This window comes from Meriones unguiculatus, chromosome 1 (genome assembly GCF_030254825.1).
Source record: "Meriones unguiculatus strain TT.TT164.6M chromosome 1, Bangor_MerUng_6.1, whole genome shotgun sequence".
Classification (NCBI taxonomy): domain Eukaryota; kingdom Metazoa; phylum Chordata; class Mammalia; order Rodentia; family Muridae; genus Meriones; species Meriones unguiculatus.
In genome coordinates this window covers 62,077,630-62,102,735 of record NC_083349.1, presented here as the reverse complement: position 1 = coordinate 62,102,735, position 25,106 = coordinate 62,077,630, and the positions used below count along the sequence as shown (strand labels likewise).

At 42.1% G+C, this 25,106-nt stretch overlaps 1 protein-coding gene and 2 non-coding genes across 3 annotated transcripts; 1 reads left to right on the top strand and 2 right to left on the bottom strand.

Moving 5' to 3' along the window:
* Nucleotides 1-1,648: 1,648 nt before the first annotated feature.
* On the bottom strand, nucleotides 1,649-5,208 carry Sfr1 (SWI5 dependent homologous recombination repair protein 1). Its single transcript, XM_021640214.2, has 4 exons — nucleotides 5,051-5,208; nucleotides 4,165-4,274; nucleotides 3,282-3,677; nucleotides 1,649-2,410 (listed from the first exon to the last, which is right to left on the bottom strand). The coding sequence occupies exons 1-4, from the start codon at nucleotides 5,061-5,063 to the stop codon at nucleotides 2,216-2,218; spliced, it is 714 nt and encodes a 237-aa protein (XP_021495889.1). The 5' UTR covers nucleotides 5,064-5,208; the 3' UTR covers nucleotides 1,649-2,215.
* Nucleotides 5,209-19,618: 14,410 nt separating this feature from the next.
* Nucleotides 19,619-19,728, bottom strand: LOC132652070 (U6 spliceosomal RNA). Its single transcript, XR_009589562.1, has one exon. It is a non-coding gene; the product is annotated as a U6 spliceosomal RNA (small nuclear RNA).
* Nucleotides 19,729-20,148: 420 nt separating this feature from the next.
* LOC132651095 (U6 spliceosomal RNA) lies at nucleotides 20,149-20,255 on the top strand. The gene has a single exon (XR_009588990.1). It is a non-coding gene; the product is annotated as a U6 spliceosomal RNA (small nuclear RNA).
* The last annotated feature ends 4,851 nt before the right edge of the window (nucleotides 20,256-25,106 follow it).

Here is a 25,106-nt window from a genome sequence, read left to right as displayed (position 1 = left end):
CCAGACTCGGCTCTTCACTTTTCTAGTATTAGAAAGGCCATGTCACTAATGAGTTGCCTGGATACTCTATTAGCTAAAGACAATGTCCTAAGTTTAAATGGCTAATTCTGATCTTAATAGACCTAACAGTGCGTGCCTCATCTGTTTTGTCACCAACTCTAGGTAGTGCTCCTTCCTCAGCTTTGAGGCACAAATGAACTGGGGACTCCTGCTCTCATACAGTGTTCCAGAAGAAGCCTTTCCAAAGATCCCTTCTGGTGTAAGAGTCTGATTGGTGCTTTGAAGGGCTCCCGTGCTACACACTCTAAGTCATCTCTCAGTACCTACTGTTCATGCTACCAACTCCTCTAAGCTTCTGCTGAACCAACTAGTGATAGAGTCAACTAGGTCAAGCACAGCATGGCTTACTGGACAGGAAGAAAGGATTCACAAATGCAGATGGCAACAGGGAATTTACATGTGTATATGGTAGTTGGGTGTGTTATAGGTTTGAGTCTCCTGTTGTATCAAATAGCAAGTTTTTAGATCAAAAGGGAATGAGAGGGTGTGCACAACTGAACAAAAAGTTCTTGAGAGAGAGCTCAAGGATACAAGAGTTACAGACTAATAAACAATGTTTTCTAGATCCCAAGCAGAAAGCATGAAAGCTTCAGGAATGCTTGGCAAATAGAACAAACCACAAAGTTCTCCCTCCGTCTAGCCATCTACACAGACTGTTCTTTTGTTTAATGTTTATTTTACAATTTATTCATTTTATATCCCAATTATAGGCCCCTCCCTCTACTCCTCCTAGTCCCACCTTCCCTCCCCCCCACCTTCCCTTTTCCCTAGTCCACTGAAAGGGTGAGTTCTCCCCTATCAAGTCTCATCAGGACTGTCTGGACCTTCTTCCTGTGGCCTGGGAAGGCCACATCACCAGAGGCAAGGGTTAAAAGAACAGGCAACCTGAGTTCCTAACAGAGGCAGTCCCTGCTCTCCTTACTTGGGTACCCACATGGAGACTGAGCTGCCTATGGGCTACATCTGAGCAGGTCCTCTACATGCATAGTGGTTGATTCATCAGTCTTTCCAGGTCTCCCTGGGCTCAGATGCTGAGACTCACAGGCAAATTTTTGGCAGAGCACAAAGAGTCTAATGGAAGATGGGGGACAGAAGGACACATTGGGGACAGGAGACCCACTATTGTTAAAGACGCCAACCTTTTGTTTATACAACAGCTCCAGCAACATGCGTTTCCACTGGGCTCATTCTCAAACCTCAGCAACTGGGCCCGCTTAGGACACATCTGCACATCTAGCTAATAGGTATCCTAGTGTTTTTTTCAAAACAGGGTTTTTGTGCAGCTTGGCTGCTCTGGGACTCATTTTTGTAGACCAGACTTGGCCTTGAACTCACAGAGATCCCCCTGCCTCTGCCTCCTTGAGTGCTGGGATTACAGCACTCACCCTGCTGGTATCCTAGTAACGTAACTTAGGTAGGGTTCTGGCTGAGGGCTATGAACTCAATAGACCCTTCTCATTTACATCACAGATGAAGCTACAAAGGCAATTGTGAAGAACCTTTATACCAAGAACACCTCCACATAGGATCCAAAGCTTCTCAGGAAACAGATGGTCATTTTAGTAAATGAGGAAAACAAGAAACAAAATTGGGAGAAAAATTGTTCACATACAAGTTTAATTAGATTCTAGATTAGCAGAAACAAAGGTATGGTAAGCAGATGAAGACAGGTCCATAAACTTAGGAGAGGCAGGTTACATTTAGGCCAGTTGCCATTTAAACATTGAAAAGACTACTTTTTAACACTGAATATAAAACCTTTTGCCACAAAATCAATGTATTAAACCTGGTTTCTAGAATTATCCAAACTTTTTAAACACAATTTAATTTTTTATACTTACTTAAATATTTTCTTTAGTAAACATATCCAAAATACTAAGCTTCATTTTACAATTCCGTTTATGTATCAGAATATCCTGAACTGTTCAATATTCCTCCCTCTACAACACAACAGCTTACATCTTTCTTCCCTTTAAAACATTTATCTTTTCACACTGTCATTCTCAGATATTCTGCAGAGGAGCCAAGTGTAAAGTGTATAGCTCATTTAAGAGCACATTTAAGGCCATGGGTGTGATCCCATCACCTCAAAGAGAGAGAGAGAGAGAGAAAGAAAAAAAAAAAAAGAAGCCTGAAGGGAAAAAACCAAAATGTATCAAATCCCTGTGAATTCCTCTTCAGTTCTGTTGTAGTGCACCACTTTTTCATCTATCCCATAGTAGTCGATCAACTCAGTGAGGCTCAGCTTCTCATCCTCATCCTCCGACATAACCTCCTGCAGCTCATAGAGCAGCTGCTGGCTGCACTTCCTCCACTTCTTTATTAACATCTCCAACTCAGACAGGTTATTCTGAAACAGAAAAGCAAAGTCAGTTAATAATCAGACATTCATGCATTTTAATTTACACCATCACAGTGACTACACTGGTTCCTGCCTCAATTTAAAGGCTAATACAGCACGCGTAACGGGCAGCACAGGGTCTGGGAAAAACTCACCTTGGGGGAAAAATTACTAAATTCACATGTTAAATAGAATTTGAGGTTTTAAATACACTTTTATATTACAACTATACTTTTAAGATATGATGCTGCGAACCTCAAACTGTTCTTAAAGGTGAAATATTCAAGTTAATTATTTCCAACATTAAGAACAAGTCACATTTAGAAAAGTTCTAAAAATTCAAAACCAAAAATAAGATACACTATTCTCTCATTTATTCTATATTTCTGTAGAAGAGTTAGGTGTTACATGGCCAAGAACTACCCACATAATAGAAGTCACCACCTTCTAGACATATTTTGTTTAACTCAACCTATGTAAGTTGAAACCTAAAACTGTTTTCTCAAATGAAATGTCTTAAGAGATTCAAGATTACTGGAAGTACATTATACTGTATTCTGTAGTCTAATTTTAGTTCTATTATCATCCCTTTCTGTTCCCACCATATTTTCATCTAACAATTTACACTTCTAATCTTGCTACTAACTAGAAATTAAAGTTGAAAAGCTCCATCTGCGCATTAAACGAAAGCTGCGGCTTTTAAGTTGTACCTCATGTTGAAGAAGGTTATGTCTCACTCTAAAGCAATTACTTCTATTTCAGTTAAAGCTGCTGTAAGCCAGGTTTGTGTTTGTCTGACTAAAATGAATTTATTTCCAAATTCTGAAATTACTTCACTGCAATTTATTTAAAAATTCAATGGCTCTGAAATTCTTCTCACCTTTATTCTATACATTTTGACTAGTTTTAACCTCCGAAGGAGTTCTTCCTTCTCTTTAACCAGCTTTACCAATTTTGCTTTTTCTTCCTTTAAATTTTCTTTAGTTTTCTCATTCACAGAATCATTTTGGAGGGTACTAGATGACCCAGTATCAAGTGACTTAGATTCACACTTAGATTCAGATTTACTCTCCGAGCTGTCTTTTTCAGATTCATTGTCTATGTGTTCCACACTTTCTTGGGATTTGGAACAATTTTCTTCTTTTGAAGATGCTCCTGGTTCTGAAAGGGTCTGATCATTTTCTTCATTCTCTACTTTAAGTCGCTTCACCACACTACAAAAATGAGATGAAGACCTTGTTTTCTTTAATCTTTCTTTCAGTGTTCCACTCATAGGCTGAAAAAGACACAAAACATTAAAAAAGGTTAAGAAAACATTCTTGAAGTAAATCACTATTAGAAATGACGGCTTTCCACTTCTATAGTGGGTGTACTGGCTGGCTTTCTGTCTCCACAAATCTCAAGTAAGCATCACCAATGCCTTTAATTTCCAGAGGCTCTTTTAGTCTTACTTTCTAAAATAGGACTGAGACACTTCTCCCATCATCAGTGGCTAGTATTTGCTTGACAATACCAGAAATGCTTCATAACTACAGACTAAGGTTCCCTGAAGAAATATTATTCAGACTCAGATTTCCTCAGTTTGGAGCACCTCAATAACCTGACAAGAAACTGTGAGAAATGAACTGATTCAAGAAGAAAATCTGGCAGAGACAGAAAAGCATGGGCTATTAATTCACACTCCAATGCCCTTAAACTGCCACTACCAGAATACTTTGAAACACAGAACAGATGGGGAGGGCGTAGCATCAAGATTTTCATACTTGTGTATTTGAATTTGGTGATGGTGGATTCCCATTCTGAGGAGTGTCAGATAAAGTTGATGCTGAATCTGAAGGGCTTTCCATCTTGGACTTGACGTCCTGATTTCCTTCTAAAAATAAAAAAAAACATGGATGATGATTAACTTATCTCAACAGACCTCAATTCTTATCACCAAAAATTTCCTTAGTGTGCAAAACACCAAAAAAGGCAACTGTTTTCATTTATATATAGCTGTGACTTGATTTACTGTAATTCTTTTCGTATTTTTCCAGGTACCTCTCCACAAGGAGTGTAACCTTGTTTTGTTTTCTCACCACAAATTAACCTGCTAGTTATTCTGTCAACTCTCATTTTCCCCTTTACATACCTCCAAAAATTTTCGGGTAGGAGAACTAACTTTACATACAAGAATTTTTATTTCTGTTACAATTTCGAAAATGAAAGCGATATAGTCGGAATCGTGACTCGGAATAACGTTAAACATCCTGAATCTCGAAACCTTTGTGCCTAGAACCAGGAACCATCCACGCCTCAGGCCTTAATAAGCAGCAGCGTCCACCCTTTTGGTTTACTACAGTAGAAGCCTTCTCCTCCCCCGCCCCACCGCCTGCCCTCCTCGGCCCCGCCCCCTCCTCGGCCCCGCCCCTTCTCCCACACCCCCGCTCGCCCTGGCCGCAGAAAGCCCTCTCCTCCCGCCCCTCAGCGCTCCCCTCCCCCTATCCTCCTAATTCCCTCCCGCCCCCCACCCCCGTCACCACAGAAAGCCCTCTCTCCCACGGAGCAGGGGAGCCGAGCTCTCGCGCCGCGGGGAAGAGCGTCTCCGTGAGACCCACAGACACCCGGAGGCCTGACGCCCGGAGCAGCCCCAGGGAGAAAGCACAATACCTTCCTCAGCCATGCCCACAGCGGAGACGCGGCCACACACCGCCAGCGTAGCGGCCCCAATACAGCGACCTCGCCCCGGGGGCGGAGCCTCGCGGGAGGAGAGACGCGCGATTGGCTGGCTTGAGCACGGCGGGCGGATGTGCTTCGTCCAGCTCCCAACTGCGCGCGCGCACCCAGCCGCGAGCGTCAGCGGCGGGGCGGGGCCGGGAGGGGCGGGGCCAGGCGGGAGGCGGGCGCGGCTCGTGATTGGCAGGAGGGGCCGGCGCGCTCCAGGCCTCCACTGCGCGCGCTCGGCCGCTGGCGTCGGGTGGGGGCCCGGGGAGAGGATGGCTTTGAACCTCCGAACCGGCCTGAGGGGGGCGCGCGCCCGCTCGCCCCTTCCTGGGCGGGCTGCTGCGCCCGCCGCCTTCCCTGCAGCTTCCCTGGGGGCGGGCCCGGTCGGGGAAGGGCGCCTGAGAGCGCCGCCCCCGCGCGCCCTCGCCCGGGCGGGCTCTGCGCTCTCCGCGGCGCAGGCTTTTCCTCAGACGTGGCAGAGCCGGAAGCCGGGGGGCCCGGGGGGGCCGGGGGCCGGGGAGGGACCGCGGGGCCGGGGAGGGCCCCCGGGGGGCCCCCTGGCTGCCTGCAGGAGGACGCCGGCAGCGTCTTGTGACGAACGAGCGCTGTCGGGAAGCAGGCCTGCTGGCAGTCTGTGCCGGCGTCTCTGCTCGCGCCGTGGAGACCCTCTCCAGTTGTCTCCCCTGTTGGCCTCACACGTTCTGGTCAAATCTGAGAAAAACGTAACCCAAGGAAGCGTGTTATGGCGCAGTCGGTCTAGAATTCAGGTGTTTGAGACCCAGGCCCCTTCCTAGGCCCTGGGAGGCCACAAACGCTGCCTGAAACGCTTAAGCTTCCTTTGGTCGGGGATGTTCGGTTGCTATGCAACAGCGAAGAACTAGCCGGGGTGGAGCACCGGGTGTCGGGAAGGCAGCAGGCTGAGTAGCCAGTGAGTCACTGGGAAGTTTGTAACAGGATGCAACTCTTTACGAATATCTGCTAATGGTGGCTTAAAAACATCCCGAAAGAAATGATTAGAGTCCTGAGCAGTCAGTTATACATACAGAACCCGAAGAAACGTAATGAGGAGATTAGATCTGCCAACCTTGCAGCTCATTGCCTAGGTTCAAGTCCTGGCACAGCGGTTTTTTATTTGTTTTGCTTTTTGTCTTTTGCTGTGGAGTGTAGTAGCCGTGTACCTCAGTTTGCTGGTTTGCTAAACGAGAATAATACCTCCCGGAGAGACAGGGAAATTAAATGATAACTTATGAGAAGCAGCTAGAACTACCAAGTACCAGAGAAACATTTAATGGCGTTTATTCAACATATTCGTCATTCCCTAACTGGCTTAAAGCAATGCGTCACAAGCTTTTATCCCTTACCTTTCTTCCCAAAAGCACGGATTTCTAAAAATGGGGCTATGATCTCCAAAATTCCACAGAACTTAAGCCGTTAGGTACCAGAAAACTTGGAGCCTTCATTTATTATGACTTAATAAATTAATAAATCACTCCTAATGTTTAAGAAACATATAAATTAACCTTACAGACCTTAGAACACCATCAACAAAATTCATGATTTTATGATAGAGGTGTTACAAATTCACAACTCAATCTGTACACTAATTTCTTTTCACTTTTTTTCTTGATATGAGTTCATCTTGTTACAAAATATAGAATTATTTGTCTTGACACTTGAAGCACAATGCACACTCTGCATTTTCAGGATGCCTTGAGGCATAAGGGTGAGTTGTTTTTCTGTGTCTAAAATCAGCTGCTCCCAAATTCTTTTATTATTACAGACTCTCTTAGAGCTGTGTTTTTACTGGCTACATAAAGGAAAACAATATCTTGCCTTGCAAATGTTCTGACTTGTTTTTATGTGAAACTGGTGTATTAAAATAAGACTGGCCAAACTTTCAAAGGACCTCTGAGCAAGCTCTCAGAAAAACCTGTTAGTTCAGAAATGTGCATTTGTTGGCTTATCTCTTCTGTATGTTTTTAAGTGCCAATGACCTTTCCATATGTTTGTATTTTACTTCCCATACTCAGTTTACTGTGAAAGATGTGAACTATGTACAAATTGCTGCTATACAAATGGAGACAAAACTCTGTGGCAGCATGCTGCCTGTTATTCCCTCGGCCCTGTATTTGAACACTGACCCAGGGGCAGTGGGTTATAAATAGCCATTACAGTTTCTATGTGTCTTTAGGCAAATATTTTCAGGTCTTTAGTGACCTGAAATCTATTTGCCTACAAAGAGTTTAGTGTTTGCTACATAGGACCTTTTTTATTTTCATATGAAATTTTCAAGTAGTAAAAAGTGCTTTCTTGTGAGCCAGAGAACAATAACTCCTTACCCTGCCATAGAGAACAATGGGAGAATTGTCCTAAGACACAGGGATAATAGTAATTAATTTCCTCCTAAGTCAGACTTTCTCTGTTTTTACGTTTCTTCAGTTCCCAAGGCAATTGATGACTACTCTGTTCTTCATGAGGGAGTGGTAAAATGTGTCTTCCATTCTTGCTGTGATTACTGTTGATGGATGATGACCTATACCTAGAAATCTTTTGAGTTTTTTTTTATTATTCATTTTTAAGTGTAGGAATACAGTATTTATAGCCTTTCTCCCTCTCCCTCATCCTCTCCCTCCCTCTCTCTTTTTTTCTCATGCAACAATAAAGGTATTTTTAACACAATTGAAAATTTCAGTAGATTTCTTAACCTTGCAGCTTTGGCATTTTTTAATCCTAGCATGAACTCAGGATCGTTTATTTTATTTCACAGACTTTTCTATATTGACAAAAATTTTGTCTCATGAAGATATAGCTAGTGCTAAAGGATTTTTTTAAAAGATAGAAACACTTGCAAAATTATGATTATAAATCATTTAGGTGAATATATAAAATCCATGTGATAAAGTTGATGTGTATCACAAAAAATTTCAGTAAATCTTTTAACTATTTATTATGGTATTTTATTACTGTATGTAAATGGGAAAGTACCTTCAAGAACTCTTACCTACATCTCTCTTGCCATCTTGCAGACCTAGTTATGGTATAGAGGAGTTCTATTGCTCTGTCAGTCTTAAGTTTCATTTTGAGAGTAATTGGCTACATGTTTCCTCTTATTTCTCTGGTACCTAAGGATCTCATGGGGAATTCAAAAGTGTGTGATTAATCTATGTTTAAAGATTATCAAACACTCTATTACCATAGGGTGACCTCTGTGCACTTTTTTATCATTCTTCAGCTGTATTAATCATGAAAGAATTGTATTTTAAACCACAAGATGAAAAGGCTCTTAGTTGTTTTAGGCATCCCTCACTAAGTAGGGTAGGTACCTAGAATGAGGAGAGACGATGATGAGGGTCAGTCTTACTACTGTGATAAAAACCTTTTCAACACAAGGCAACTGGGAAAGCTTCTGATGAGTAAGGTGCAGAATGATGAACAAAAACCCAATGAGATTCCTTCACATGAAGCTCCTATTCTTTCATTCTGCCAGATCTGGCGTTTTATCAAGTCCATTACAGACTCGAGGGGCAAGAGTATCTGTGATTCACTGCTGTTGCTGGTGTGTTGTTCCCTGAGAAGAATAGAGTGACTCATGTTAGAGTAATAATGGTGATCGAGGAGGTAGTCTATGTGGGTTGAGAAAAAGACGATAGCAGCAGAAGAGTGAGACTATGAAAAAACAGTGAGAATAAAAGTATTGCTCAGGGCCACATCATTCTCAGACCCTTTATTAACTCAGAAATGTCGCCCTTGAATTCATTTGAAGAAAAAAAGGCATTAGATGTCAGCAAATCCTTGAGCAACAGAATTTGTCTTCTAATCATCTCTAACCACATTGAAATTTGGGACATAACAACTCTCATGATAGTTTCACAGTATTGAAATCTGTTTGAAGTGCTGATAAACATGTCAATTCAGTATTCTATCCTAGACTCTATTACTGTTTCAGGCCCGAGGGTATAATTTTCTTGGGGACTCTTAATTGAGAGAGAATAGAGGAAATGGGAGGTAAGAGACCACTCTACTGTGTTTTAGGATCTTACTCCTGTTTAGTTTCTACTCTTCCACACCTTGGCAATAAATATAGTACTGGATCAGATATGTGAATTTCGGTTAACCAGAAACTTTGGGGCATAATTCAGTATCCAAGAGTTAGATTAAAACTGAATCTCATTCCCACTATCCTACCAGTCAGGAGAAAACACCAGGTTTCTACTGCAAAGACAAAATATCTTAAATTTCAGCCTTCAGAAGCAGTGTCAACCAAGCCTGCTAGATAGGAAGCTCCTGAGCAGGCAGCATCCTCCCCAGTGGGGACCACTACAGAGGTGATCAGAGATGCAGCCCTGGCTTGGGCGCACTTGCCTCCTCACTCATCTCCTTCCTGCTTCCAAGATACGCCCCACTGCTCCTATCCCTTGCTCTTTCCAAATCATAGGACTTGTCAGTGATACTGGGATTTTTGATTTTTTTTTTTTTTTTTTTTTTTTTGAGACAGGGTTTTTCTGTGTAGCTCTGGCTATCCTGGAACTCAGTCTATAAACTAGGCTGGCCTCAAACTCACAAATATCCGCCTGTCTCTGCCTCCTCAGTGCTGGGATTTACAGTAGTGTGCCACCACTACTTGGCCCAGTGTCAGTGACATTGTTAACTAGCTTTCCGACTCCATTACACTTTTGGAACTATCAATAAATAACATACAAGCTTAATGATGATGCTGGTGGCCCATAATTGGTATATGACTTCACTGGGTTGTATTTTAATAGCAAAAAATACATCTTTGCCATAAATGAATATTGTTGACTCAAAAGCATAGCTCTCATCTCACAGGGAATAATAGATAATTTATTATGGACCCAAATATGAATGACAGTTTCCTGGGAACACAGATTCAGGTTGCCACAAATACCATATTCCAATTCTAATGAGTCAGTCATGCTTGTTGAGTGTTTAATGTAGGTGCAGCACCCCGGAGTCCAAAACTTCAGTTAACAGCTTTATGGAAAAGAAACGTAGAATAGAACTCTTACCTGGTCCTCTCTTTACCCAGCTATTTAGATTCTAGTTAACGAAAGATGAAGAAAGGTGATACTTTTCCTTCGACAATGCAAACCTTTACCTCAGTTTCTAATTAGCTCTGCTTCTTGTTCAAGGTTTCCTTTCTAGCTGTTATTATATTGCGTCTCATGAACCCACATCATCTCACTTCCTCTGTGTCAAGTGTCCTTTCCTTACAGACTCTTAACCCCTCCTTAAAAATCAAGAGATGGGCCACTGAAAGAACCCTTCCCCAGCAGCCACACGCCCGGACTTGGAGAGGACCACAATGTGATCTTCTTCTTCTTCCCCTTGCTCTGTGAGGACTTTCCAGTCTACAGCCTTCAATGAATGTTGGATATTGGAAATGCAGCCTCCGTGTTGCCAAAGGTCTGTGGTGGGTACAGAACATAGCGAGTGCAGAGGCAGCACCCACAAGGAAATTTGGACTTCTCAGGCTTTTGAGTTGTCATTTAGCAGTCAACATCCCCAGATACTAAGGGAAATAGATTCAAGTTTTAGATTAGCAGGCAGCTAGTCACATCCACACATTAGTTAAACAAATTCCTGAGAAACTATAAATTACAAGCTACACATGAGTTAAAAAAAAAAAATGTTTTTTAAAGACCAGCCATATTGTAGATTGGCATCCTCTGAAATGCTTTCCTAGTCTAACTCTAGGCCACTGAAACAGAGTTTTTAAACCTGTGTGCACACGTTCAAGATTTTTGTAAAGCTGCCAAATCTGCAGTACAACAATAATTAGCATAAGGCTTGTGTAATTAAGCCATGGCCTGAAAGGAATGAATTTGAATCTTTAGCAAGATGCTCTCTTCTCTTTAGGAGAAAGGGGAGGAAGGGAAGGAGAAGGAGGAGGCAAAGAAGGAAAGTAGCATCATGGGTTTGTATTTCTCCTCAGAGATACTTTTCGAAGGCTTTGAAGAGACATGAAGTTGACCTTGTGTCCTTCCAATAATTACCTACAAGGACAATTTATTTTCAGGCATTATTTTTAGGCACTAAATTTTCAGAAAGAATCAATCAACCTACTTTAAAATCAACACCACTCTTTCTGCAGTGAATACTTCCTGGTTTTACAATGTAAAAGATTCCATCTTACAATTAGCAATTAAAATGTTTCCCTTCCTCATAATAGAATTAAGTTTTCCAGAGCAAATAGAGAACATTCATTCCAGAAAAATAAGTTCAAGGATATCATACAGGAGACAGAGTGAACTGGGACCTGGAGACTTGATTTTGGTGATTAAAGAAAAACATGTTACATGTTTGAAAGATTCCAGGTAAGAATTGTATGAATTGAGAATATTTGGGAAGCTGGAATTAAGTGTTTGTGTACTAGCCAGCAGCTCCCAGAACAAGCCTTGTAAAATCATCAGTGATTGTTCAAGCTGGTACATAGGTACCCCTGGACCATGTGTTCCCAAGTGAAGTATGGCCTCAGAAGTGTTCAAACAGTTTTGGAGGGAAGGTGGGGAAAAGGTCAAGAATTGTGTGGGAAGAAATGGAGAGAGAGAAAAGAACTATTTCTTGCCCTGAAGTAAAACAACTCAGGTTCTAGAACGCTTATTTTTTCATAACAAATTACTGACTCTACCACCTGTTTATCCCATACAATTAATTATTCTGCAGATTCAACGGGATTTTGAGATATAAGCAGCAGACTGAACCCTATAAATTGACAGAGCTAAATTCTGGGAAAGTCATGTTCGTAAGCCCTTTTTATATAATTGGATATAAATGATTATAGGATATCAATATTTGGCCATTAATAAAGACATAAGTAGGTACTTGATACATGTATACTTTCTTAGGAGTGGTGGGATGGATGTCATAATAACCAAGCTCAACCTGACTACACCTTCTAAGGTTAATAAGCTGTAGTTTATAGTGAGGACATTTTGAATGGGTACAGCTGTAAAGCCACCTTGCTTGCCTCTTTGACTTTCCACTTGCACTCCAGACCTCATTTTCATCGATTCTTATTGCTGTGTGCAGTGAATTGGGGATGAAATGAGTTGTGGCTACAAATGGGGAAGCTGGTATTACACAAATATTTTCTAAATAGAGATAATCACGGATTTTCAGTTTAATTTGAAACACATGGGGAAATCTTTAGAGATTTTTGTTTGAATACAAGCTATGGTGAATACAAATGATACTTGCAGACCAAATAAAAAAAGGACTGACAAACTGAACTGAATCATTCTATACTTATACTTCAAACTGGAGGACCAAGGCTATATTGTTTTATATTTACAAGGCCTTATGTTTTCTGTTTACAAGAAAAAAATTTTAAAGGCTTTTGATTCCATCCAAAATAATAAGGATCAGATTTGACAGGGGCAGACCTCCTGTGGATCTTGGCTGCACACACAAGAAAAAAGAAATAAAAAAGACCAAATAAGACAGGTAATGTAATTTGCTGATCCCTCCACATGGGACCAGCTCTGAGACTGACTGGGACATGTAAATGTCTTCAGCCAGAATTCCATTTCTGCATAGCCAATAAATCTTGTTGGCTACAAAAATCCTCAAGATATATCATGCCATTCTTTTAAATGTCATGATAAAATTGCTATTACAATTGGTATACTATCCGGACTGGCTTAAAGAAAGATAAATACCTTTCTTCTGCTCATACAAAAAACAGAGATCCATCTTTAACTGATCTGTGCATCCTGCACATCTCATGCATTTATTATTTTAGGACTGTACAATGCTTGTGAGAAATTGTATATTTTCAGAGCAAAAGAACTGGACACCAGTGACACTGGATCTGCTGTCAGATGCTGAAACACTGACACAAGATGTCTGGCCTCAGACTGCTTCAGTTGCTGCCCCCATCAAAGCTTGCTTCCAGGCCAGCTTCAAAGAAAGTTGCTGATCTCAATTGGTCCTGCCTTTCAGACTGTTCCAAACAGGACTTCTATTAAACCTGAAATTTCTCAACATATAGAGACTAGACAACAAATATTATTGCTGGATTACTTAACCATTTCTTTTCCAATTTCCTTTGGGCCCACAAAAGAAGTATCCTATGCCCATGAAACAACAAAAGTTATTAATGGTCTTACACAGAGAGAAAACAAGGTAGAAAAATTTAGACTCAGGGATTTCTACGTTTTTTTTTTCTTTCTTAGTTAAAGACAAAGGGGTTGAAAAGAAATATAGGATTATCTTATAGGAATAATAAGAAAAAATGTAAATTATTGAATTAAGATTTCAACTTAGATCTTTAATTGTTATTCCCTGATAAGGTTATTTTTGTTTACATTGATATAAATCTTGGTATATTGATACAAGTTTACGGTTACTTTTAATACATACACACACACACACACACACCTGGGGCAAGGCAGATAGTAACCTTCTAAACTACCTTTACCTCCCAGCCCCATCCCAGGCTACCTAGGATCCATGATTCCATAAATGCTTGCTTATTCTTCATCTGGGCCAGTTTCCTCCATGCTTCTCTCACCACTTAACCCGTGGCTGGGTCCTCTTTCTTCTCCCTCCTCCTGTACTTGTCTCCTTCCAAAGATCCTCTTGTCCTCAAAGCTCTCGAACTTTGGTCACACTAGGTTTAGACCTTTTAATTAGCCAATCAGGAATTATCTCTTAGGCAAGCTTACATGAATGTCTACTGGTAAAAGACATCAAGAAGGCCTTGGGGAGCAAATTAATTAACAATCAAATACAAAGCACCAGCCCACACGGTTACAGCATGGGTTATCATGGAGAGAAACACATGTCTGGGAGGAGCCTGCTTTGAGGATTGATAATGGAGGGCAGTGGCCCAGATGGAAAGTATGTGCAAGTATTTATGGTATTTTGGCTGCAGAGAAGTGTCCCAGTTAGGAGTGATTAGAGCAAATGGCTAAGGATGTGGGACTGGGAGATAACAAAGCAGCTTAAGGGGTTAGTTTGGCCCAGTACCAGTGCATAGGCATATTAAAATTTAACAGGAATCTTTGTCTTTTATTGATATGATAGCAGGGTGAATACTTAACAATAGTAAACATTAATAACCTATTTATTTTCTACAACAGTATTGTAGGGAAATTTTGAATGGCTGTAAAGTCACACACCTTGCTTCTTTGAGTTTCTGTTTGGACTCCAGATCTCACATTCATTGATTCATTGCGTGCAGTGATTTAGGAATGGGAAAGGGTTATGGTCACAAATGGGGAAGGTGAGGTTGCTCAAATCTTTTCTAAATAGAGATAATCACGGGCTGGCAATTTAAATTTAGACACATGGGGAAATCTTTGGAGATTTTTGTTTGAATACAAGATTTGGTGAACATAAATGACACTTCCTAATGTTCGCAACATTTTCCCCACTTATTACTTCATTCCAATGGCAAGATGGCTTCAGCATGAAACAGGGATGAATTAATCAGAAAAGCTCTTTTTTTGTGTTGACTTGTGACCAGCTATGACAGGTGCAATGCAACTCCATGCCCTTAGTTTATAATCTTTTATGGATTTTTGGAAAGGATATGATCTTTCTCCAGATCTGGGCTTCCATAGATCCAGTTTAGATTCATTTTAGTATTGCAGAAATTATCAGTTTCCTCCAGAGAAATGGTTATGAGTAAAATGTCCTAGAAATAAGGAATATGATAATATCATATAAGATATGCTAGTTGCTCTGGGGGAAAGTATATTAAGATTTTACAAATTGAACACCAATATGTATCACATAGACTCATTCAGGGCCAACGCTGGAGAAAGTTGGCTCAGGCTGGTCATAAACTCTTCTTTTAAAATATACATTTTTATTTATATGTAAATACATACACTTATGTGTGTGTGCCCACATGTTTGCAAAAACCTGTGGAAGCCAGAGAAAGGCATCGACCTCCTGGAGCTGGAGTTCAGGCAGTTATGGGCCACCCAGCATAGGTACTGGGACTCAAACCTGGATCCTTCACAAGAGCAGTAACCACTGAGCCATCTCTCCAGCCCTGGTGTGTAACCCTGACCTTCCTACCACAGTCCCCAGAGTGCTACAAGCTCAGGTAGATGTGATGACCCCTTTCTTTTAACACTTCATAGATCATCTTCCTAAGCCCAGGGCGTCAGACTAATTCTCCTCTCTCAGTCCTTGTCATTCCCTGACACATCCCTAATGTCTAAAAACCAAAAATCTTAAGGGAAAAAAGATTTGAGGTTTGTTGGTGTTTGTTTTGTCTTGTTGTTGTTATGTTTTTTGCCTTTTTGATTTTGCTTGCTCACAGTTTCAGAGGCGTCAGTCCCTGGTTGCTTTGCCCCATATATGCTTGGGCAGAATATCGTGACTGGCTGAGTACGTGACAAAAGGGGTCCTTTGCCTCATGTTTGCCAGGAAACAGAAAGCAAGTGAAGACAGAGGTCCCAGTATACCCTTCAAAGGCATGCCCCAGTGATCTTTCTCCAGCTAGGTCCCACCTCCTAAAGTTTCCAGAGCCTCCAAAGTAAGACAGCCAAGCAGAAGGCAGGTGTTCAACTTGTGGGGAAGCCGTGGGGAGACTTCATATTCAAATTATAATGTTGTGGGGTATCCACCAGAGAAGACTGGTTTCATCTTTCATCCTGTGACAGTCATGAATGGGACCTTTAGGTTGGCATCAGCAACAGCTCATCATCAAGCAGGATTGGTGGCTGATGGCAGTGGGTCTCTCAAACCAGTCTCAAGACTGGTCCAGGAGTAGGGCCTGGTACTGGGTCACTCGGGCATTAGACAGCCAGCATTCTGGTGTTTCTCAGAGAAGGGCCTCAACTGTATGCCATGCTGTAAATATAACATCTTGACCCAGAATTAACTTTTTTGTTTGTTGTCTCGTGTTAGATTAACAGTAGCTGCCACAGCTCTTAGGTGGGCCATCCTGTGGCTACAGGGTCCAAATGTTTAGGCAGGCACATCAACAGGCATTTTCATGGCCCTTTTGGTTTTTTTTTGTTTTATGGACAAACAGATAAAAGAGTTTAGAGACATTTAGAAGTGCTAGGCAGGAGCTGAAGTCAGAGATGATTTTAAAGCTTCAAATGCCTTTTGTTTAGTCTCAGTCCAGTTTGGGCGCTTAGTGCCCTACTTTGTGCTGGTGTGTAGAGGCCTTACTATTTCCACAAACTCTGGTATTCAGAGACAACAATATTCTGCTGCACCTCAGAAGGCTTGAACCTGTCTCTTAGTCTTTAGAATTAGGATCTGAAAGATGGCAGCAATCCTATTCTGAGAAAAGCTCCTTTTCGCTCCCCTCAGCTGGTATCCAAGATAGGTAGTCTCTGATGCACAAAGTTGGGCTTAGTTAGCCAACATTCTGTAACCCAAGGCCTGTATCTCTTGCAGAAGTCCCTCAGTGGTCCTTTTATAATTTATTTTTGTTTAAGAGGTTAGAAGGGGTCATTTACATATTGTAAGCATATGGTCTTGGACGGACCTCTGACCGAAGGGCAAGGAGGTCAGCATTTAGTGTCTCATCAAACAGGGTTGGAGAATTTTTAAATCTTTGGGGCAACCTGGTTTGTGTAAGTTGCCTGCTGTAATATCCCCCTGGGTCTGTCCATTTAAAAGCAAAAATGGGTTGACTCACCTCTGCCAATGGGAGGCTGAAGAATGCATCTTTCAGGTCCAAGACAGCATGCATCCATTTCTCTGGAGAATCAGACTGATGAGAGGCAGAGGTCCCAGGTTTCTTCATAGGCAGGAATGCTAAAGAAGAGAATTAAGAGGTCTTGCATCTGGGCATAAAAATACCAGCCTGACCAGATGAGATGAAGAACAGGTCTCCAGGAGAAAAGGAACAAAGCAAGTCTTGGTGCTGGCAGCCTCTGGCACCCAGTAGGGCTCCCAAAGAACATGTGCGGGAACTGTTTCTTTTTCGTCGATTGTTCCAGTTCTTCTAACAATGGACTAAATTATGGGTAAGGATGGTTCGTAAACATCTATTCCAGGAAGGGACGCCACAGACTGCCTGTAGACAAGGAGCTAGATATGGGATAGCAAAGGAAAATAACAGTTGCATCTTGGAAGCTAGGTCTCCTGGCAGACACCCTTTTGGGACTATGTTGTAGTGTTGGGATATATAATATTCACTATTCGTCCTGTGCTTAACATGGCAGTATTATCTAACCCACTATCACAAATAATAAAATACAGACAACTGTTAGATTTTATAATTGCCTTATTTACCTTGGGCCAGGCAGATATTTCACCTACATTGTCTCAAAAATTTCACCATCCATTGCCCAGCCCCCATCCAATGCCATCCGCCTTAATCCTCCTCATCTGGTCTACCTTCCATCCATAATCCCATGGTACCTGCTTGTACTTTTCATCAGGGCCTTTTCACGCCATTATTATTGGAGTTCTTCCTCCCAGCCCATGTGGTTTCTTCCTTCTTCCTCCTTCTTCCTCCCTTCCCGTCTGTCTGTCTCTTGTGATCTTCTGTCCTTTCCAAACCCAGGAACCTTAGCCATGCCTGCACCATTCTGCCCTGCCCATGTATAGGCCATTTAATCAACCATTCAGGTATGTGTTAGGCAGGCTTACAAAACAAGGACAGGGGTAACCAGATCTTGAGGCCCAGTAACACGCACCAGACCAGCCTCCAACAGGGTTAAATCCTTGACATTGCAGTTAGCTTGTTCCCACTATGTCACAAAGTGTCTGATCCCATGGACTAGATTCACCTGCAGCCGTGAGCTACCAAACGGGAGTGCTGGGGATCAAGCCTGCATCCTCTGCAGGATTAACTGCTGAGCCATGTCTCCAGCTCCTAGACACACTTTTAAAAGCAAGGAGAATTCAAGACTCCTTTGAAATTTTTTCTTGAAAAGGTCACATTTCTCATCGTAGCTTCTGACCTTTGGTATTATAAACATATCGTAAACAAAGCTGTAAGTCCACAAAATCTCTTTTCCAGTGTTCTATCGACTTGGGAAAGAACTAAATTCTTAAGTTCTTTACTCTTAAGTAAACTAACCAAAACTCAAAAGGCATGAAAAAAGAATGATCAAAGCGAGTTTACTATGAGGTGCAGAACTGGTTAATTCTTATACAATAACATTAACATTACATTAATAACATTAACATTACAGCATAACATTAACAGAATAAAACATTTAAAACTTACATGAGCACCCAAACAGATGGTTACCACACGCACCAGGGCAGAGGAAATTGCTCCACAGGTAAAGTGCTCTGCAAACCTAAGTTCATCTCCCTGGCATCTATATAAAATTCAGAACCTGGGCCAGCAGACATCTCAGTCACTGCCTGAGGATGCAGAGCTGATGACCTGAGTTTGATCTCTGGAACTCAGAAGTGGAAGGAGAGAAATGATTCTACAAATTGGCCTCTGACAGCCACACTGTACCATGGCGCACGCGCGCGCGCGCGCGCGCGCACACACACACACACATACACACACACACACACACACACACACACACACACAAGGTGGGGGTGCTCTAATTCCAGCACGCTGGAAGCTAAGACAAGAAGATGGTGAATTGGAGGCAGATAAATTTGAGATACTGTCTCAAATAAAACACAAAAATACTGGAGTGGGGTATAGCTAGTGACAGGGCATTCACCCAAAATGTAAGAGGTCCTGGGTTTTATCCCAACACTGAAAAACAAAGATAGAAAGGAAATTAGTGATTAAAGAGGTTTCTTTACCTGATAAAGGATTTAATTTTAAAACTCATAACAAATATGGTGGTGAAATAGTGAATTTTTTTCCTCTGAGGCTGACAAAAAATCCCCAGGGCCACAAAAAAAAAAAAAAATCATTAAAATTCAGAATAAAAGGATGCTCACTAGATTCACTTCTATTTGGAATCAAATAGAAGGACTCAAAAGAATGTAATAAGGAAGGAAAAGAAATATAATGTATAAAGATTTGGAAGAAAAATAAAACATCTACAGAAGAAATGAATGAAATTATAAAAAGTCAAAAAGAATCTTTTTTTTTTAATCGGTTTTTGAGAGAAGGTTTCTCTGCGTAGCCCTGGCTGTCCCAGAATTCACTCTGTAAAACAGGCTGACCTTGAACTCAGAGATCTGCCTGTCTCTGCCTCCTGAGTGCTGTGACTAAAGGTGTGCACCAACATCAGCTGGCTCAAAAAGAATCTTTTTTTTTGTTTTATTGTTTTATTGTTGTTTATTATTATTAATTACATTTTATTAACTTTGTATCCCAGCTGTATCCCGCTCCCTTATTCCCTCCCAGTCCCACCCTCCCTCCCTCATCTCCTCCCTGCCGCTTTCCAAATCCACGGATTGGGGGGACCTCCTCCCCTTTCGTCTGGCCCTGTTTTATCAGGTGTCTTCAGGACTGGCTGCAAAGTCCTCCTCTGTGGCCTAGCAGGGCTGCTCCTCCCTTGGGGGGTGTGGAGGTCAAAGAGCCAGTCATTGAGTTCCTGTCAGAGATAGTCCCTGTTCCCCTTACTATGGGAGACCAATTGGTTAAAAAATATGGAACGCTTCATGAATTTGCATGTCATCCTTGCGCAGGGGCCATGCTAATCTTCTCTGTATCGTTCCAATTTTTGTATATGTGCTGCTGAAGCGAGTAGCAAAAGAATCTTTAAACAAATTTCTCAGCACACACACACACATCAAGTCTACTACATATAAAGTCAATATGATTTTTAAAATATCTTAAGCTTCTAAGAGAAAATGAAATTTCAATGGGTGCTATTTTAACCAGTGTCAAACACATTGAACACCATGCAGAGGCGATGGCGTGTGTCTCTAGTCCCCACTTCTCAAGTGTCTGAGGCAAGTGTTTGAGGCCAGAAGTTGGAGTCCGGCCAGGGCAACATACAGAATGTAGACTGTAGACCATGTAAACAGTTGCAGACAAATATATAAACTATAAACATTACGATATATGAGCCATATGTTTATAAAACATATAAACTATAAATTCCATAAAACCGTGACTTACTAGTCCAAACCCGGGCCTTAGTAAATGGAGGCTTAAAAAGAGCTCACGAATGCTCACTTCAGCAGCACATACACGAAAATTGGAACAATGCAGAGAAGACTATAATGATCCCTGCACAAGGATGACACACAAATTAGTGAAATGTTCCATGTTTTATTTAAAAAAACAAGAGAGCAGGGCTGGAGAGACGGCTCAAGAGACGGTTAAGAGCACTCACTGCTCTTCCAAAGATACTGAGTTCAATTCCCAGCACCCACACGGCAGCTCTCACCTGTCCAATATCACCTTCTGGTGTACAGATGTACATGCAGACAAAGTACTCCTAAACATAAAACAAACAAACAAACAAACAAACAAACAAAAGAGCTCACGAACCAGAAGACTCTACATGTGAAAGATTTCACTTTTCCATCTAGTTAACCTCCGGATTGTGTACAATTTCCATGTTAAAGAATTTCTTAGCAGGTTCTAGCGTGTTTATGTATCATCACAATTAAGAAATTGGTTCTGAAGTTTAACTGGAAACACAAAATGGCAGCCAAGATGTCTACGGCGGTGCTCACTCACATGGCATGGAGGCAGTGCAGAGCTGGGGCAGGAGAAACGCCTGCACGCTGGTGGGGAATGGAGTCCGGAAGCGCCCCACAGGAGGAAAGATGACGCTCGTGGAAACTATAGCATCACAGCAAGATGGGACAAGGACGTCTGCTCTTGTTTGATTCAGTGCTGGAGACTGAACCCAAAGCCTTGTCTAGCAGATCTCTGAGCTGTGGCTGAGCCATGAACTGTCTTCCTAATAATGGTGACAGTCAATTGAAGAGCCGTATGGGATAATGAAACCTTTTTCTCAGTGTTTGTACACATGGACACACACAGAGAGGGAGCGAGAGACAGGGAAGAGACAGAGAGAGAGCATTCCTAGAGGATTTAGAAGCAAATGTAAGAAAGTTGGTATTAAATGATAATGTGTAAGATTTAGAAAAGAAAGTATATTCGCGGCCTTAAAAATGGAAATATAGCCCAGGGCAGTTCAGAGTCCAAGTGGGTTACATAGTAATGTGAACAGGGACTGCCTCTGACGTAATCTGATTGGCCTGCTCTTTGATCACTTCCCCCTGGGGGGGAGCAGCCTTACCAGGCCATAGTAGAGGACAATGCAGCCACTTTTGATGTGAACTGATAGACTAAGATCAGAAAGGAGAGGAGAACCTCCCCTATCAGTGGACTTGGGGAGTGGCATGCAAGCAGAGGGAGGAGGGAGGGTGGGATTGGGAGGGGAGGACGGAGGGGCTTATGGGGGGATGCAGAATGAATAAAGTGTAATTGATGAAAAATTAAAAATAATAATAATAATAATAAAATTTTTAAAAATGAAAAAAATGGAAGTATTTCTTAAGAAATAAATTGATTAATGAAGAAAAGATTGACTGGGTCCAGCTATATTAAAATTAAATGTCCTATTACCAAAGGCATTTAAGTGAAGTCAAAATGGATGCCACAAACTAAGAGATGAAATTTAATATTATATGTATGTATGTATATATATAACTGAAAAAGCAAATGAAGAAAAAAGACAATCCCACTTCAAATATTCAAAAGATTTGAGTAGATATTTCATTAAAAGGATATACAAATGGCCAATAAATATTAAAAATAGATGAATCGGCAATCAGGGATATTCTGATTAAAACCACAATGAAGTAGAGCCACGTGCTTAGGGCAGATGTGAAAATAGCACCCACTCCAGTGTGTATGCAGAGTAACCAGTGGTGGTCAGGGGAGGGAATCAGTGCAATTGTCACGTAAAATCTGAGCTAAATGCACATGTGCCCACTTGTCCAGAAAAGGATCCTTTAGGCACATGGCCAATGGAAACTCGATGCGTGTTCAAGAACACAAGAAAGTTTGTAGCTGCATTTCTCATAGCAGTCAAAGTCTGAAACAATTAAGATGCTATCCACGCAGAATAAATAAATTTTAATACATTTACACAATGGGAAACGCATAGGAATGAAAATAAGTTACACAAGCCCTGCAGATGGCTTTCATTAGCGCAACGTACAACAAAAAGAGCCAGATATTGCATTACTCTTTTATTAGTTTTAAAACAAACAAAACTAGTTTATGGTGTTAGAAGTTCCTAAGAAGTGGGGTTGGTGAGGCGAAGGCAGTGTTCAGGTGCTCCCTGCAAGCCGTGACTGCGTGGGTGTGCTCTCTCTGTGGGTAGTCCGGGGGCTGGATACTAAGAGTTTTTGTATTTTTCTGTATGTGTACTGCTCTTCTATGTCAGAAAATGAAAAGTGAGGCTGGAGAGATGACTCCGCAGTTAAGAGCACTGGCCTCTCTTGCAGAGGACCCAGATTTAGCTCCATCCATACAGTGGCTCACAATCACCGGTGACGCCTGCTCTGACCCCCAGCAGCAGTGTGAGTGTGGTACACTGACAAGCGTGCAGGCAATAAAACGAAAACATTAGTACATAAGTAAACAAAAGTGTTTCATGATCTTCTGAATTCAGCGATGCTGAGGCAGCATGGAGTTTTCCTACAACTATGTGTATTATGTGGTGATTACTTAATATATACACACTGAAAAATAATAGACTTTATTTAGGTTTACAGAAGAATGGAGCAGAAAATGTTTTTGTTTGTTTGTTTGTTTGTTTTGGTTCTTGAGAAAATCAGCATTATCAACAAATTTTTATTGAAACTGATGTTTTTATTATTATATGGCAGGAGGATTTTCTTTTCTGGTCTAATTTATTAGGTGTTCTGTAGGCCTCTTGTACACTTATAGGCCTCTCCTTTAAGTTGGGGAAATTTTCTTCTATTATTTTGATGAAAATATTTTCTGGGCCTTGGAGATGGGAATCTTCTTTTTCCTCTATTCCTATTATTCTTAGGTTTTGTCTTTTCATGTTGTCTTGGATTTCTTGGATGGTTTGTGTCAGGAATTTTTTAGATTTATTATTTTCTTTGACAGATACATCGATTTCTTCCATGTATCTTCCACACCTGAAATTCTTTCTTCCATCTCTTGTAGTCTGTTGATTATGCTTACCTCTGTAGTTCCTGTTTTCTTTCCTAAGTTCTCCCTCTTCATGATTTCCTCCATTTGTGTTTTCTTTAATTTTTCCAATTCTATCTTCAGATCTTGAACTGTTTTGTTGAATTCCTTCACCTGTCTGACTATATTTTCCTTCAATTCCTTCACCTGTTTGTTTGAACAATCCTCTGTTTCTTTTATTTCTTTCAGTGATTTAAGCATTTCCTCTCTGAGAGCCACAAACTGTTTGGCTGCATCTTCCTGTATTTCTTTACGGCATAATCTGTTTGACTTTATCATTCTCTAATTCTTTACGCAATTTATTTATTTCCTCCATTAACCTCTTCATAAGCATAGATGTAAGGTCATCTTGAATTTCACTTATGTTAGGGTGTCTGGGGCTACTTGCCCCTGGATACCTGGGTTCTGAGGATGCCATACTGCTTTGCCTTTTGTTGGTTGTGCTTTTACGCTGGCCTCTACCCATCTGTCCATCTCAGGTGTTGTCTGTTAACTTCTAGTGCCTGCTGGAGTCCTAGGGTGGGAGAATCCCCTTGGCAGAGTTCTGAAGGAGATCTCCTCAGCTTTTTTAGTATGGTCAACTGAATGGTGGTGCTTCTCAGGAATTGTCACAGTTCACCTCAGGCATAAGGACCTGTGTGGTTACTGTGGTGTTCAGGAAGGCTCTCCTCTCATCAAGAGAAGTCCTGTAGACAGCTGCCCTGCTGCTGGGTTTCTTGCTCTGAATTTAGTGAGCTGCTGCTGCTGCTGCTGCTGCTGCTGCTGCTGCAAAGCTGTACTTGCTGGGCTCAGCCCTCGTGAAGAACCACAGAGTCCTGAGGTTTTGTCAGTTTAGCTAGGGATGACTGGTCGCACCTTGGAGCAGTATCTGAGGGCTGCTCCAATGGCTCTCAGGCTTTTGTAGGTCTGAGGCTGGAGCAGTGTGCCCCAGTACTCTAGCCATAATCAGTGGCAGGTGAGCACAGCACCTGCAGTAGAAAGTGCAGTAGAAGGCCAGAGCCTGTGGGAACCCAGAAGCTTTTCTGGAGCTGGGTGTCCTGAGGGTTGGAACGGATGGTTTCCCTGAGTCTGTGGTGTTTGGGGGTCTGCAGATCCGTCTGGGATGGCAAGCAAAGCAAGCAGGCACAGGTGTGTGGCTCTGCCTTGCTGGGGACTGGGTGCCTGGACGCTTGCAGCAACCCAAGGACTTTCCCTGAGAACTTTTTTTGGGGGGGGAGTTGTCGGCTGAGTGCTCTGAGGTCAGACCTGCTCTTCCCCTCACTGTGGGCTTCCACCCGACAGAGGAACTCAGACTCTGGTGCCCTGGGGCCCTCAGTTCTGTCTGGGATGGTAAGTCAGGCACACAGTCAGGACTCTGTGCCAGCAGCTAAGCACCCACTTTGGGCTGGTGCCTGGGCGTCCTCCGGACCCAGGTCTTTTTCCAGGGATGGTCTGGGTGACCTAAGGTCAGTCCCAGTCACTTCCTGTACCGTGGGGTTTTCTCTGCACTGGAAATCCCAGTCTCTGGTGTTGTGGGGCCCCAGTTCAGTCTGGGACAGTGATCAGTGTGGCTCTGGGCTGGCATCTGAGCGCCTGGCAGGACCCGGGAACTGTTTTGCGGTTTAGCTGGGTGATCTGAAGCTCATTGAATCCCCCACCATGGGGGTTCCTCTCCCTTGGGAAACACAATCACTGGTGTTTTGGGGCCCGGAGTTCTGTCTGCTGGTCACTGTGCAGATCCTGCTGTGCCGCTGGTCAGAGAGTCCTCCCAGTGCCGCCACCTTGGATCTCCCAGGAAAATGTTTTTATATGTGCCCTCACCTCTGCCACAAATACACAAGCAAACACCTCATGGGTGTCTTGCATCATCATTGTGATCCAGTTTGTTACAACGGCTAAGGAACACTGAGACATTATTATTATTATTCAGTAAAGTCCGCAGCTGACACTGGAATTCACTCA

What these genes read in the sequence shown, in the direction of transcription:
- Sfr1 (XM_021640214.2), bottom strand. An exon ending in CACCAAATTCAAATACACAA is followed by an intron (nt 3,678 to 4,164) that starts GTATGAAAATCT and finishes TGTCTTTTTCAG; the next exon opens with CCTATGAGTGGAACACTGAA. An exon ending in TCAAAATGTATAGAATAAAG is followed by an intron (nt 2,411 to 3,281) that starts GTGAGAAGAATT and finishes TTTCTGTTTCAG; the next exon opens with AATAACCTGTCTGAGTTGGA.